At 41.4% G+C, this 15,865-nt stretch overlaps 1 protein-coding gene across 2 annotated transcripts in view; it reads right to left on the bottom strand.

Moving 5' to 3' along the window:
* LOC124138490 (protein mono-ADP-ribosyltransferase PARP14-like) overlaps window positions 1–13,105 on the bottom strand; it is a 31,194-nt gene extending 18,089 nt beyond the window's left edge. Inside the window, exons 1-8 of one of the 2 annotated variants that reach the window (XM_048391766.1) lie at window positions 12,887–13,105; window positions 10,244–10,380; window positions 8,635–9,979; window positions 7,706–7,882; window positions 7,207–7,545; window positions 6,327–6,569; window positions 2,811–3,050; window positions 95–1,855 (exon numbers count right to left, since the gene is read on the bottom strand). In XM_048391766.1, the coding sequence (XP_048247723.1) occupies window positions 95–1,855; window positions 2,811–3,050; window positions 6,327–6,569; window positions 7,207–7,545; window positions 7,706–7,882; window positions 8,635–9,979; window positions 10,244–10,380; window positions 12,887–13,085 (4,441 nt within the window). In that variant the 5' untranslated portion in view covers window positions 13,086–13,105. The remainder of the gene's footprint in view (window positions 1–94; window positions 1,856–2,810; window positions 3,051–6,326; window positions 6,570–7,206; window positions 7,546–7,705; window positions 7,883–8,634; window positions 9,980–10,243; window positions 10,381–12,886) is intronic. The other variant, XM_048391768.1, reaches the window with a different exon arrangement.
* Window positions 13,106–15,865: the final 2,760 nt, after the last annotated feature.

Genomic DNA, 15,865 nt, shown 5'->3' with positions numbered 1-15,865 from the left:
GAATCACAACAAGTTGTTTGTAAGGTTGAATTAATCATGTCCTATCACAACAAATATACATTATAAAAGCATTAAATAAATACAATATACATACCCTTATTTGCTATGGCTTTTGCCAATCCTCCAATGTGATCTAACCTGTTGTTAGCTGCATTGACGATGACGTCAACCTCCATAGCTGTGATGTCACCTATGACAACATCAATCCTTCTTTTCGAGTCTATGTCACAGCTAGCGATAACTCTGGTCCCAGTTGGGTTTCTACCCCGTGGTGAAGAAGAGACTGAGGCAGGTATTACGCCAATCGTTTCGACTCTTACTTTGACTGATTCATCAAATGACGTTTCTATGATACATTGACTCTCTTTCTCTGTTGAGCCAATGCCTTTCTTCCCATTCTCAGAATTGATGAACCTTCCGATCCCAGACTTCCTGAGGGTGTGTTTCTTATTAATGACTTTCCTTGCAAGACTTGTCAAATCCTGCACAGCGTTGGTAAGGGCCTCCTGGCAGCCACTCACTGTTATCTGTTGTGCTGTCGATTTGTAGTCCAGTTTGCCACTGTGTTTCACCATGGCATGGCTGATATCATTGAGCTCGCTTTCTCTATAGACACGAAGGAATCTGTAGACTGGGCTTGGCATTTTCACTATCTGCCTATACACCGAGTTCTGTAGGATAAAGTTGCGAACCTCCTCTTTGATTTCATTAATTGTGTTGTCAAAGGTGACAATTACAACATGGGAGGCCTTCCGGTCATTGTTTAGACTCACAAAACTGCCATATCTCGCCACTGCTGCTTTTTGAAAGGCTGCCCACTTGTCAGAAGACAGAAGGGAGGTATTTTCTTCATCAATTGGCTCACGATGCTCTACGATCATCTCTTTGAGCGTTCGCCCTAGAGCAGCACCATTTTCTTCTGTCGTTGCCATGACAATTACAGTTTCATTTTTGCTTTCAATATCCCATACTCCAGTGATCTTCTTATCCTTCAGTTTGTTCATGACCATAGCCTTCACGTCCTTTTGATCTAGAAAGGAAACCAGTCCCTGGGAAAGTGTAAGTCTGTGTGAACTGTAACTCGTACATCTTTCATACATTAAAACTTTACACTCGTTGATTTCGTTCACTTGACCTTTGAAAATCATCTCGTTATGTTCGACATTGACAGTCACGTTCAAATCTGTAGGATACCGCTTCTCAATATCTGCTACATAGCCATCCATCATAAGGAGCTGGAGCTGAAGTGGCTTCAAAGTTTTGATCGGCTCAGTAATCTCCTTCTGTTTTCTTCTGAATTCGTTCTCTACGCCTTCTACAGTTTCCCTCACTTTGGTAGCGACTTGATGTACCTCTGTGGCATGACCGACTACTGTGACCTTATGTTCTGCATCAGACGTTTTCACGAGAACAAACTTTGACTTGGCGATATCGGTCACATTCTTCTTCACATCCCCCCACATCTGTTCAAGGGTTGTAAATTCTTCAGTTTTAAAGTGATCAATAAAACCTTTCAGAAAGTCCTCTGTGTCTTTTTTCCAAGATTTTGCTAGCTTGACAGCATTTGGGGCATCCTTGTTGAGCGTGCATGTCATCGTAGCAGAAAAGAGAGAGACCCATATAATTTCGGCATGTCGCTCTTTCAGTCCCCGTTTCAGCTCCTCCTCATCGGTCTTTGAGTTTTGCAGAAACCTACATTTGGTTTCGTCAAGGTTTTGAACAGTAAATGGTTTTGGTTGTGTGTACCAAGATCCATCCGTATCCTCACTGCCTAGTCCAAGACATTCCATGTAAAGCGTCACAGTCAGTTTTGCACCATCAATCGTGTGTTGCTTTGGAAGGATTTTATCTATGGCTGAAACCAGAAAACACATATTCATCTGATTTCAGACTGATGTTAGATCAATAAATGAAATATATGTGATTTTGTTGATGATGCAGCAAAAGTTCAGTTACATTGAACTTTGATGACACAGCAGGGTATCGGGTGGGGGTAGTTGCTGATATATACACGCCATGGCCCAAGTTGTTGGAAAGGTGTCAGAACATGCATATTTTATTACACCTACCAATTCTACCTATACCATATGAGAGTACGGATGTCGCAATCGTCTCAGGCTCCGCAATTCGCTGGGCAGTTTTGCGTCCCTTTGGCACCCCAGAAACATATGGTTATGGGTTCGAATCCAGGTCGACCCGAGACCTACACCACGTCCGGCTTTGAGCTGACACGCCGTGATACAGAGATTATGAATAGTGTTTTTTTCTCCACAAGAATATCAGACATCGAGTCTCACGCCAAAGTTGGCATTATTTTGCAATGACATAAGCTTAGAGAATACAAGAAAGTAAACAATCAAGTTGCACTCAGCACTCCAACTACATGACGGCGGTCTGTAAATAAACGAATCTGGACCAGACAATCCAGTGATTGGCGAAATTGGGATACTATGACATGCATCAACCAAGTCAGCGAGCCTAACCACCCGATCACGTTAATCGTCTTTTACGACAAGCATAGTCGCCTTTTACGGCAAGCATGGGTTGCTGAAGACCTATTCTTACCTGGATCTTCACGCTTTGTAAACAGTCAAGATATGGATAGGACTGCAATCATTTATAACACTCAGAGGACTCCAAGCATTCGCTTCACTATCAACATTTCATATAATACATGTACGAGATGTTTGAAAGTCATAACACATAAATACATAAAGCTGACACGCAGAGACATAACTAAAAAGATTCCCAAAGTTACGTTAAACCATACGAATTCACTCACTGCATCGAACAGATGAAATTTAAATTACCTCTATAATCCTCAAACTTGACAATGCAATACTCATCACCATTGTGCAAGGAGGCTGTAGCTGGGATTCCATCGGTGTTGCCAGATCTTTTATTTTCAAAGTATAATTGCACAGTGTCTTCAGTCGACTCTGCCTTTAGTCCCCTTACAACCACACTGTCACATACAGGTACTTTATGAACCACGATGTGTTGTCCTTCAAGCTTCCTTCTCCTGCAATCTTGTTGCAATCTTTCGAAGTCTGAAAAGTGAGATGATAAGGAAGCTATACTTGTTAATTACTATCAAACGATACCGATAGAATTTTGTTGACACCTGTAGATAGATTGATGTTCATTTAAACGTTTCATAATCTATACTCACACGCAAACGACACGCAAGTGGTTTTAAGCAAATAGGTAACAAACACGGAACAATATATTGATACGAGTTTTATCATGTAGTGAAGCCTGATGGTGTTATCAATAGTTTTGTTTGCAGTTTGGAAGCCCCGAGTGAAAACGCCACATACAAAACGAATTGCCAAAACGCACCATTTCAATGAATATGTGGGTATCATGCACCCATTTCTCGCAAAATCGAAAATGCACGAACTGTCACGAAGTGTAGTAGGTATAAAACTGTGGCCGATTCTTGGACCTATCACTCCTTGGTCAACAATGCCACGCCTAACTCAAATTCAGAGAAACCAGGCTATCGGACGTTTGGAAGCTGGAGAGTCTGTCCAATATGTTGCCCCTCATTTCAACGTTAACATAACCACAATTTACCGTCTCCTGCATCTATACAATGCAACACAGACCACAGATGACCTTCTTCGGAACGGTCGTCCTAGGGTCATCACACCTCGACAAGATCGGCAGATTACCCGTCAACACCAGCGACATCCGTTCCTAACTGCAAGTGAAACTGCTCGAGAGACCATAGGAACACATTATCGACACATTAGCAGGCACACTGTGATCCAACGTCTCCGTTCCAACAACCTCAGATGTCGCCGACCAGCACGTCGTCCTGTTCTCCAACCACGGCATCGACAAGCACGACTTCAGTGGGCACAGGGTCATCACAATTGGCGTCATCGTGAGTGGAGGCGTGTCATTTTCTCTGATGAAAGTCGCTTTTGTGTCTCCCATACAGACGGAAGAGTCAGAATTTGGAGGCGTCGAGGTGATCGTTTCGCTGACAGAAACGTTGTGGAAAGGGATCCATGGGGTAGACCTAGCGTCATGATATGGGCAGGGATTGGACTTAATGCGAGACTTGGGCCCATGTGCTTTCTGAATGCTGGTCAAGGTCGGGGACACGGCGTCACTGCTCAGCGGTGATCAGACCCCTCGTTGTTCCATTTTTTGCACAACATTAACAACACATTTTCCAGCAGGACAACGCTCGTCCTCATGTTGCCAGAGCTACCATGGCCTTTCTGCAACAACACAACATCCGTGTTCTACCGAGGCCAGCCCTCAGCCCTGATCTGAACCCCATCGAACACTTGTGGGATGAGGTTCAAAGGCGTCTGCACAACGTGCGCCCAGTCCCTACAACTGCCGAGGAACTACGCACAGCTGCTCTGGATGTGTGCTTGATGATCCCTAGGGCCTTCACAAATCGTCTGATCCACTCAATGTACAGGAGATGTGTGGCAGTGATCAATGCTAATGGTGGTCACACCAGGTATTGACTGACACTTTGGGTATTGACCCGAAACTGTGTAAGCCCTTAACATTTGAAAAAAACCCAATTATGTCATCTGCTTTTTAATCCATTGAACTGTCTTCAGTCAATTTTTTGTCAATCTGGCCCTATTAGTTATTCTTGTCTTTACTGTTGAAACTTGCGTTTTCTTTTGCGTGTGAGTATATCTATTTTCATCTTTAACCTGTCTCTTGGTCTCGTGGACAGTGTCTACCAGCAAGGCGCATCATAACAAAAGATGGTGCTTGTTGTTACCCTGCCTGGTTAAATCAAGAACTGGTCGGCTCGAAGTAAGTATCTTGTTTCTGAGTAGGGTATCCATGTTAAACTGCGGCATGGTATATCAGTTGGCTAGCACTATAAAACTGACATCAGTCTGAACTCGTACAAACACACACACGCACGCACGCGCACATGCACACACACACACGTGCATGCACGTTGTTATAAGAATGTCATAATCGTGAACGCGACGTTAAACCCCCTCACAGATTTTCTCCTCAGGTACAGAAATTAGTGTAACCCGTTACACTTATAACGATGTTAGAAAAGTGTTGTAATAACGAAAAAGGGAAAACATGAGCTTTCGTCTTAATTTGAACAAAACTAGGTGAGCATCAGTTGTATGAATCACTTCAATGTTACAATGACATGGATAAATACAAGCGACAAATTCCATTCCATTAACACAAGAAATCAAATAAAGAAAACTACATAAAACCATTTCCTTAATCATAATAATTCTCACAAATTCATTCCCATATTATAAGGAACCTTTGCTGCAAGCAGAGTCGATTGTACGATCTTATAAGCATGTGCTTATGAATCACTACCAAATAGTGATGATACCAGGTGTTCGCGAATATTGAGTGAGTAAGCTGGGTTTAACGCAGCTTAAACAGGATTACTGTTATATCGCGGCGTGTCAGCTAAATGTGGGAGGAAAGCTAGAAGTGATGCAGGTCTCGGACGTTTACCACTTCGGTGAAAACCACGAGCATTAATATGGTGCTGACAAACCTAGAAAAATAATCGGAGTGAACCGGGATTCGAACCCACAATCATAGGTTTCTGGCGTGCCCAAAGATGCAATTCTGCACAGCGAATCGCGGCGCCTTAGACGACTGAGCCCCCCGTGCCCCCTGTTCGCGAAAAGGTGAGCGTATAATGCCCTACCGGTGGCACCGGTAGAACAAAATATTGCAAAGGCAATATTCATTCATAGATTGTTCATCTAAAAAATAACCAAGGGAACATACGGTAAAGTAACCTTGCAAACGGCATCGAACATTATTCTTGTCCTCCATGTGTTTACTTTAAAACGTTTTGAAAACTTTATTGAAGCCGTGAATGTTGAAATATAAGCCAGATCAAAGGACATTTAAGTAAGCGTTGTATGAAATCGTCATAGAAGGAGCATGCTTGATTGTACCTCAAAGTTTATGAAATGCAGACCCCAAGGGATGGAACTGCTATTTGACTATTGAAAAATGGAAGTCATCCTTGTCATACAGTCTTGGATAGTTACTCCGAATCTTTAAGTATAGATCTTGATATGAAACAGATGAGACGGTTTCACTGGACTCTTTATATTTGGTAAAAAAGTGGGTAAATCATTGGAAGCGAAGATGCTATTTGAATTAGAACTGAACAGTATCAGATCAGATAAGAACATCGACATACCCGAAGCTTAAGTAAAACTTCTTGGCCAAATTCAATTTCTTTGCTAATCCAGGCAGACTCACCACACGACTAACTACATGTAGTTCTTGTAGATTATACGTAGCTGCGCTACACTATGTATAGTGTTATCTCTTACCAGGGAAATTGTGATCCTCAAAAGTTACCAATGCTTTCCCGGGCTCTTCCCCATACAGGACTTCAGTAACGTTGCTTCCCTGTGCCCGTGCTTCCATAAAGAAAATTAAGTTCTCCTTGACAGTTGAGCTGCTTACGCCAGTCACAAGAAACCTGTCCTTGTAGCAAGGTATTGGGCGATGTAACTTTAGTGTCAGATTTGCTCCATCGACCTTGTGTTTCCTTTTCAGTACTTTTTGGACCACTGAACACAGAAATAATGAATTTGTAAAACAAGATGATATAATTGTTTTATTAGATAAGACCATTAGTGTGTGACCTCTGTTTAATCATGTTATAAAAATTGAAAATAGTGCAATGATTGCATTAAACACTTCATTACAGCTCATGCTTTACATTACAGACCCATAACAGACTCTGCTTGGATAATATGCATGTGTCTGGGAATGACTTCAATTGAATCTCTGGTCTGTCCTCAGAGGTGTGTGGTTCGTTTCCCCGACGCATTACAATGAAAGATACAAAACATACATGAACTGACGTTCACATTCACAAAATACACAATGTATACACATACTCTCAAAGACACACACACACACACACACACACACACACACACACACACACACACACACACACAGCCACACACAGCCACACACACACACACACACACACACACACACACACACACACACACACAGCCACACACACACACGCACACGCACACACACACACACACACACACACATACACATACACATACACACACGTACTATTTAACCACAATTCACCTCACCTTCAGTTTATTCTCTGTAAACTAACATCGGAAATCATTTAACATCGTCAATTATGTAATACAAAAACATAGGAGTCAAAATTACCTTCTGGAGACTCAAACGTAATGAAGATGACATCATCCTTCCTTTCATTTCCTGTCACCGTCCCGCCTCCACTTCTATTAGTGTTTTCAAAGTAAAGTTCCAGAGTTTCAGGGTTTGTATTAGGTTTAAATCCCCGGACTTCAATAGTGCTCTGTTCTTGTTTGTCATCATCAACATCGTCTTCATCATCGTCATCATCATCATCATCATCATCAGCAGCAGCAGCAGCAGCAGCAGCAGCAGCAGCGGACGTATGGCAGGAGGGTTCTGTGTAAGCCAAAACCTCCACACGTTGTTTGTTAATCAGATGGGATTTCATTTTGAGGATACGTTCTGCAGCTAAAAAAACGATGGCCTCCGTTATTTCCATATTACTAATTATCAAATCCAAGGGACTAATTTTCCTGTCACTGTAGTATTGTTTTATGTAGATGGGGTTCCGAGTGTTATTACTACCAAGTGTTAATACGAACTTTTAAAAGTATACACAGAAACCTACTTTCAGGATCTTTGAAGAAGACCAGAGCCTTGTTCTTCCCCTTCTTCATATCCACCTTAACCACCTCTCCTCCACCACTTCTCCGCCTATTTTCAAAATACAGCTTCACACTATCCTCAGTCGTGGAGGGCAGTATACCTTTCACTTCCAGGATAGTGGGACAGTCCTCTGGTGTGGCTATTAATGAAATGATTAACATATGCATGAATAATTTAATTGTAAATATTTCGAAAACCAAAATTTCAGATGGGTCACAGTAGCTGGAAAACACCATGTAAGCATGTGGCAAACTAATTTCTTTCAGGGGTTTACAATACTTAGTTGTAATGCTATGAAGGCCTCAAATCATATATGGTCAAACCAAGGATGGTCTTCAATATCAGTATACAACTCAGAACTCTTTAGACAACAAGCTACGACGAATTACTGCTGATCTGTCTCGAGTAAATGAATGATGTTTATCCCGAGCATTTCGTGAAGGACCTGCACCATCCATTCACGAGGGACAGATCATCAGTACTTCTGAGTTAAGGGTAGGTAGAGCCCTATGTATTATTCATTGACATTTTATGAGAGAAAGTGAAGAAAAATGAAGGCAGCCTTACGTAATGTAATCGATTTGTGACGTCATGAACAATGGATGAAGTCGTGTGTATTTTTCCACAGTCTAGCACTGTGACGACATATGACTTCAATTGACCAATCAACATTGAGAATTGCTAAAATACATATGCGCATATATCGGAAAGATATTACATTCGATCATTATATTCTTATGTGTATTGTGCGTTCCTTGATCGAGATATCTAAATTGTGGAAGATGGTGTTCATTTCATTCTGTGACATCAATATCTTTTAACTTTTGTATCTGGTATAACATAGATATATCCAGTGGAACTCTCGAAATAATTGAGCCAGATATGCCATACCTCTACGCTTCAGTTCATCCTGTTTGTGTGAGTCCTGGATAGGTTGGGGACCTGGGTGTTCAGAGGCAGATCGTTGTTGATTGGGTATTGTCTGCTCTTGGAGATGTGCCCCAAACAATTGGTGGGGAGAAGGCGCACCCTGTGGATGCATTTGGCGTCCTTGTGGATAGTTTTGAGCTCCTTGGTAGCTTCCTGGTGGATATTGTTCAGCTGGTTGATAGGGTTCTTGATAGTATGGTTGGAGTGGTGGATGATGGTATGCCTGGGGTTGATTTGGATGTTGGTGTGGTTGACCTGGTGTTGGATTTTGGTATGGTTCACCTTGTATTGGAAATTGGTAGTGCTGACCCTGTGTTGGATGTGGTTGGTGTGGTGGATAGGTCCCACGTGGGTATGGGAAAAAGTTATTTGGATCTGGTTGTGGAATTCTCCCAGGATTGCCATATTGAGGGTGTCCAGTTGCTTGAGGATATTGCGGGTGTTGTGGGTGTTGTAGGTGTTGCGGGTGTTGCGGGTGTTGCGGGTGTTGCGGGTGTTGCGGGTGTTGCGGGTGTTGCGGGTGTTGTAGGTGTTGCGGGTGTTGTGGGTGTTGCGGGTGTTGTGGGTGTTGCGGGTGTTGTGGGTGTTGTGGGTGTTGTGGGAGATTCCAAGGGGCATAATAGTATGGCTGTACAGTTTCAGGATGTGGATATGTCTCAGGAAAGCCTGTCTGGATGTTCTGCTGAGAACTTACTGGGTGCATCTGTCGAGCAGGTCCTTGATGCATGTTCTGTGTAAATTCGACATGTTGCAGTCTTGGAGATCCACCAGGTTCTCCTGTTGGGATCATGTGTTGAAGAGCGTCCTGTGGCCCTTGATTTCTGGGTCCCTGGTCATTCTGTTGTGGGTCTTGGGGAATTCTAGGTGTCTCTGGAGATACCTGAGAGGATTGGGCAGCAGTCGGATGATCTCTAGTTGGCAGATGCGCCAGATACCCACTACCAGGTGTCTGATATGGGGAATTTGATCCATGGCCTGGAGATACCTGGGAAGAGGGAGATTGGTCTTGATTGTTTGATAATTGGCTGTCCCCTTTGGATTGTTGCGATTTCGTTATTTGCTTTTGGGAAGTTGGGGGTGTTTGAGCATGTGATGGTATTAGAAAATCGGAAACTGGGCTTGAACTTATTTCCTGCTCAGTGACGCTCACGGTCTGGACATCAGTATGTTGGGGTTGTGCAGGGGCAAGCGTTGCGTGCACAGGATCGTGTCTTGCTAGGGGCTTCTGTTCATCAGTTCTTATATCTTCTGAAGGTTGGGGGCTGTTTGAGTGACATGGTGGACCTTCTTCCTTGATATTAGGTGTCTGGTCCAGTTTAACATAAAAGCTTCATTACGATATCAACTTATTCACTTCACATAATGGTTAATTAAACACATATATTTTTCAAACAAAGTTCCTAAATGTTGACATTTTGTCCCAATGAAATATTGTTTTGTCCTGAAAATATCAGGGATATTGTTGTCATACGTACAAACGTTACGACTGAAATTGCTACACATTTAATCACTGATCTCAAAGTATTTTTCATGACAGTTCTATTTTTTCAAATATAAGAGTTATCATTACCGTGATGTAACGTGGAGGATCTTCCAGCCAAGGTTCGGGTATGAGCTCGTCGGGACACCTCACCGCCGATATTGTCGACACGCCTCCCTCATACCTACACTCTGACATCAGGTGCTCGGCCAGTATCTTGCGTGCACCTGTGCGATGGGACAACGAGAACAGGTCACTTTTCGTCCAATCAGTGATTCAACGTTGATAAACTTGTACCAAGATGTTACAGAAAGACTTGTACTATGTACAGTGTCAGTTAACATAAAACAAGCTAGGTTTGATTTGTTTTGATGACACACGGGTACGTTGGTCGAGATACCTTTAGATTTGTCTCTAAGCACATAATATACTGACACACACACACACACACACACACACACACACACACACACACACACACACACACACACACACACACACACACACACACACACACACACAGACAGACAGTCACACACACACACAGAGACAGACAGACACACAGAGACAGACAGACAGACACACAGACAGACAGACAGACACACACTATACTATTTTAATTTCAATTTTACCACGAATTTTGTGTGTGTATTCAGCAAGCATTTTGGATTGTCAGGACAAAGAATATAAATCGAAGGATCCATTTGATAAAATAATGACCATGGATCAAATACGAAAAGTTCATTGTAAGTTTTTTGTGTAAATGCACGTAAGGGAATGGGTACTTTGATAAAAATGAAAAAATGCATGGCGTCGTTTCCGCAGTTACAATCAATGCATGGCGAGAGAATGAAATCCACTCACGTGCGCTTGCTTGCATTCAGTTTACGGCTCAATTGACAGCAAGTTGCTTTTCCATTGAGTTTTATGTCTGACGATCTGTTTGGCTTTCCAAACTTAATTCAGTTTAATTTGTTTTTAAAACAGCAATAGGGGAATGCTACTGGACTAAAACAGAAATAGAGTTATCGTTCTTGTCTGAAGTAGTTCTGATGTTCATTCGCCAAAATTAAATCCTTCCAGACGGGTCACAATTGAACGGGAATTACACATGTCAGTCAGGATTGGAGGCGTTCATAGATATACCCCCATTCGTCACCACTTCCGTAACCTGCAAGAAGTCTCGTCCCCCTATCGATGAATGTTATATGCGAAAATACAACAAACCAATCAGAATGCTCGTATGACTTAGAGTTATTCGTCAAAGAATCCCTCAGGAATAATTTTTGATTTTACATATCAATTTTGACATTACATCTAAAAATATACCCCAGACAAAGTTAAATGTGTTCAATCATACTGTATAATTCCGTATGTCCCGATGTGCTTTAAATTGCATCTGAAATATATATGATATATGTGAAAATATATGTGAACCATGACGCAACGAGTTGACAATTATTTTGGGTATGCCGTTTGCGGTAAGACGGAACCCGGTCGCATAAATGGACACGAGTCGCTATTCGGCTTGTCCCGGAATAACACGAGCTGGTCACGAATGAGATCTACCCCGTGAGTGAAGCAATGCCTGACATCAAGTGATATAACACTTACCCCTTACAAACACCCGGGCTTCACTGTGTCCCATTTGAGTGGCGTCGCTGTGTCTATAAAAAGCTACGTACCGGAGATAGCTTATCTTATGAATTAAGCGACCGGGTCGTAAATGCATTACATACACAAGACATCCGCACTGACACACATGCAGCAGATATTTAATAGATGTTAAACTCCTTGTACATTAATTCATCAAATGTTCCAATGGCGCTTGAGTGTGCGTGTACGTGTGCGCGCGCGTGTGTGTATGTGTGTTTGGGGATGGGGTTGTTAGTTGTGGTGGTGGTGGTGTTGGTGGTGTGTGTGTGTATGTAGAGAGGGAGGGATATGGTGTGTGTGTATGGGCGAATTAAACATTAAACATTGTGTGGGTATATGTCTTAATTTATCTTATTCTGATCTATGACGTTACACATATCATTTTATATTTAGTGCCTCTTAGGTCATACCTGGTGGGATGTTATATTGTATTGTTTATGTACGTGTTTTAGTATACACACGTGATGCACGGGATGCTGCGTGGTTGTCGATAGGGTGTTTCAAAAGATATCTACTAGAAGAGGTATACTGCTTCGGTATTCGTCATTTTCATTATTAGAAGAATTATATACATTTATGAACAAGGTAAATACATATGTCTGTGTCATTGTGTTGTCATTGGCGATGCCATTACTCTGATTAAGCAAGACAGACATATCCTCCTTTTGCTTTCTGTATCGTGGAATATATTTGTTTTGGATTTTTGGAATATGGTGAATACTGAAGTATTGTGTGCATGTGTGTGTGTGTGTGTGTGTGTGTGCGTGCGTGCGTGCGTGTGTGTGTGTGCCTATAACGAGACTGTGTAACTTGATTATGGATGTTAACTTAATCTTGTCATGAATATTGATTAATGGAAAGAAAAAATACGTGATCAGATAAATATATGAATGGCAGCACACTGTTAATCGAATAACAGCTGAGTCATAGCGTGTTATGAGGGGTTAGTAATGGCGTGTCGCTAGAGGCTTGTTAATCACTCCTGTTATCGGCAGTATTGAGTTTATCATACACACAATATGCACAGTGACACAACAACTACGGCTACATATAACCTCCCTATCAGAGTCTACTCACCGATCCTTGATTTAAGTAACACAACATATCCGCGCTTGCCCTGGGTCTCTTCGGGTTCACCGACATAGTCCACAGTTTCAACTGACGTCTTGATACCAATCTGAGATAAGTAAGCATTCACAAACTCCAAGACATTAACATTGCCCGGGAGACCTGTGATTAAAACAGATCGCGTTGTGAGTTCCTCTCGGCTCGACATTGTCACAAGACAAGCGCCATTTTGAAATGACACGTCGTGATGTCATCAAAACGAAAGTAGGATTCCTTAAGTACCTTTCTCTTTCGTTTTGTTGCATTGTTGCGGCTACGCAAATAGATACCTAGAATCAGACGAGTTGGGGCGAATGTCACCATAAAGAAAACCGGTCTGTTTTATTATGTATAGTTAACTTTCCTTTCTGTCACATAAGTATGTGTACCTAAAATGGGTAGTAGTAATTGGAGGTATGAGAGTAAGGGACTGGTTATTATTTATGTTAGGTTTTGGAATGGGGATGAGAAGGGGTGGGGTGAGATTTCGGGGTGGGGGTGGGGGGTGGGGTGGGGTTGGGGGTTGGGGGGGGGGGGGTCATGAAAACATAACACAGCGAAAGAGGGGGACGCAAACATTTATCATAACTGTATGAAAGGGTGGGTGGGTGGGTGGGTGGGTTGGGGTGTGGAGTCTGGTGGATGATGTGGCTAATAAAAGCCACACAGCGTAATGTTGCCACTTTGGTAGCATCATTTTCGAACATTTTTCTCGTTATTTCAATAATTGTATATTGTTTTCGAAATTATTTTCATGTTTTTTCAATTTTTGTTTTCGAAATTTCGAGTTTTTTCTCGTTATTTCGAATTTCTAAAGAAATAACAAAATTTCGTAATGGGGATTATTTACTCGTTATTTCGAAATTTATCAAATTTCTTTTTCAATCATATTCTCGTTATTTCAATCATGTCTTAATCATTTCTCTTAATTTCGAGTTTTGTTCTTGTTACTTCCATCATTTGTTTCGTAATTTCGAGTTTTGTTCTCTATAATACTTGAAATAAAGAGAAAATAATCGAAGTAACGAGAAAAAATAAACGAGTTATTGAAATGCACTTGAAATGACGAGGGAATAATCGAAATTATGAAAGTATAATGGAAGTGTCGAATGGAAATTTAAAAAAGCAAACACAAAAGCAAATATTTGAAATGACGGGAAATTGCGATTTATAAAATATAATTATGCCACCAAAGTGGCATCGATAGGTTTGCGCACCAGAGATGCATTACTTTTGGTTTATCCGTATTAACATGATTAAGCTAACACCCTAGATGTTCAGATCGGCGTGAAAGGACATCACAATTAATCAATCTATTCCTGACCCAACTGACTAAATGAGCTGGAGGTGATATACACAAAATATATACAATATTGTCAAGTCCTGATGGACCGACCATTTGATATTTGGGATTTAGGTGGGGTGCCTGAGATTTTGCATGAAGACTGGATATTTTTTCAGTTACAGATGATAAACCAGATATTTTTATTAAAGCTATGAGTCTAAACATTATACAAAAGCCATCTTTTAACGATGTATTTTTTGTGGCAGACAATCTGCCAAATAGGGAGTTTGTTTTATTTGGTTGTTTGTTGTTTAACGCCTCACTCATCAATATTCCAGCTATTTGACGGCGGTCTATACATAATCCAGACAATCCTGTAATTGATATCATAAGCATCGATCAACGCAATTGGGATACGATGACATGCATCAGCCAAGTCAGCGAGAGTGGCCACCCGATCAACAGAGAACAACGAGAACATTTGGTCCAATCAGTGATTCAACGTTGATACACTTGTACCAAGATGTTACAGAAAGACTTGTACCATGTACAGTGTCAGTTAACATGAAACAAGCTAGGTATGATTTGTTTTGAAGACACGGGTACGTTGGTCGAGACACCTTTAGATTTGTATCTAAGCACATATAATGACAAGAGTAGAGACGACCCCAATCGATTTAATGATACTTTTCTGAACTTGAGGCTGGTGTAGAAAAAGTGTCATGCTGCTCTTGTGATCAAATTTAGATTTCACTTTGTATTCACATCCAGTATGTCCAGTGATATTATATTTAACATAGGGTCATGGTACGTCCAAGTGACATAACACACAACGGCTCAATTGACAGCAAGTTGCTTCTCCATTGAGTTTTATGTCTGACGATCTGTTTGGCTTTCCAAACTTAATTCAGTTTAATTTGTTTTAAAACAGCAATAGGGGAATGCTACTGGACTAAAACAGAAATAGAGTTATCCTTCTTGTCTGAAGTAGTTTTGATGTTCATTCGCCAAAATTAAATCCTTCCAGACGGGTCACAATTGAACGGGAATTACACATGTCAGTCAGGATTGGAGGCGTTCATAGATTTACCCCGTGTATGAAGCAAAGCCTGACATCGAGTGATATAACGCTTCCCGCTCACAAACACCCGGGCTTCACTGTGTCCCATTAAGTGCTGTCTCTGTGTCTATAAATAGCTACTGGAGATAGTATATCTTATGAATTAAGCGACCGGGTCGTGAATACATAACATACACAAGACATGCGCACTGACACACATGCAGCAGATGTTTAATATATGTTAAACTCCTTGTACATATACAATATTGTCAAGTCCTGATGGACCGACCTTTTGATATTTGGGATTTAGGTGGGGTGCCTGAGATTTTGCATGAAGACTGGATATTTTTTCAGTTACAGATGCTAAACCAGATATTTTTTATTACAGCTATGAGTCTAAACATTATACAAAAGCCATCTTTTAACGATGTATTTTTTGTGGCAGACAATCTGCCTGAAAAGGAGTTTGTTTTATTTGTTTGTTTGTTGTTTAACGCCTCACTCATCAATATTCCAGCTATTTGACGGCGGTCTATACATAATTCAGACAATCCTGTAATTGATATCATAAGCATCGATCAACGCAATTGGGATACGATGACAT

The sequence above is a fragment of the Haliotis rufescens genome, unplaced genomic scaffold, assembly GCF_023055435.1.
Source record: "Haliotis rufescens isolate VD_foot unplaced genomic scaffold, xgHalRufe1.0.p SCAF_97, whole genome shotgun sequence".
NCBI classification, from domain to species: domain Eukaryota; kingdom Metazoa; phylum Mollusca; class Gastropoda; order Lepetellida; family Haliotidae; genus Haliotis; species Haliotis rufescens.
Note: the sequence above shows the minus strand (reverse complement) of the source record. Positions and strands in the feature narration are given on the sequence as shown.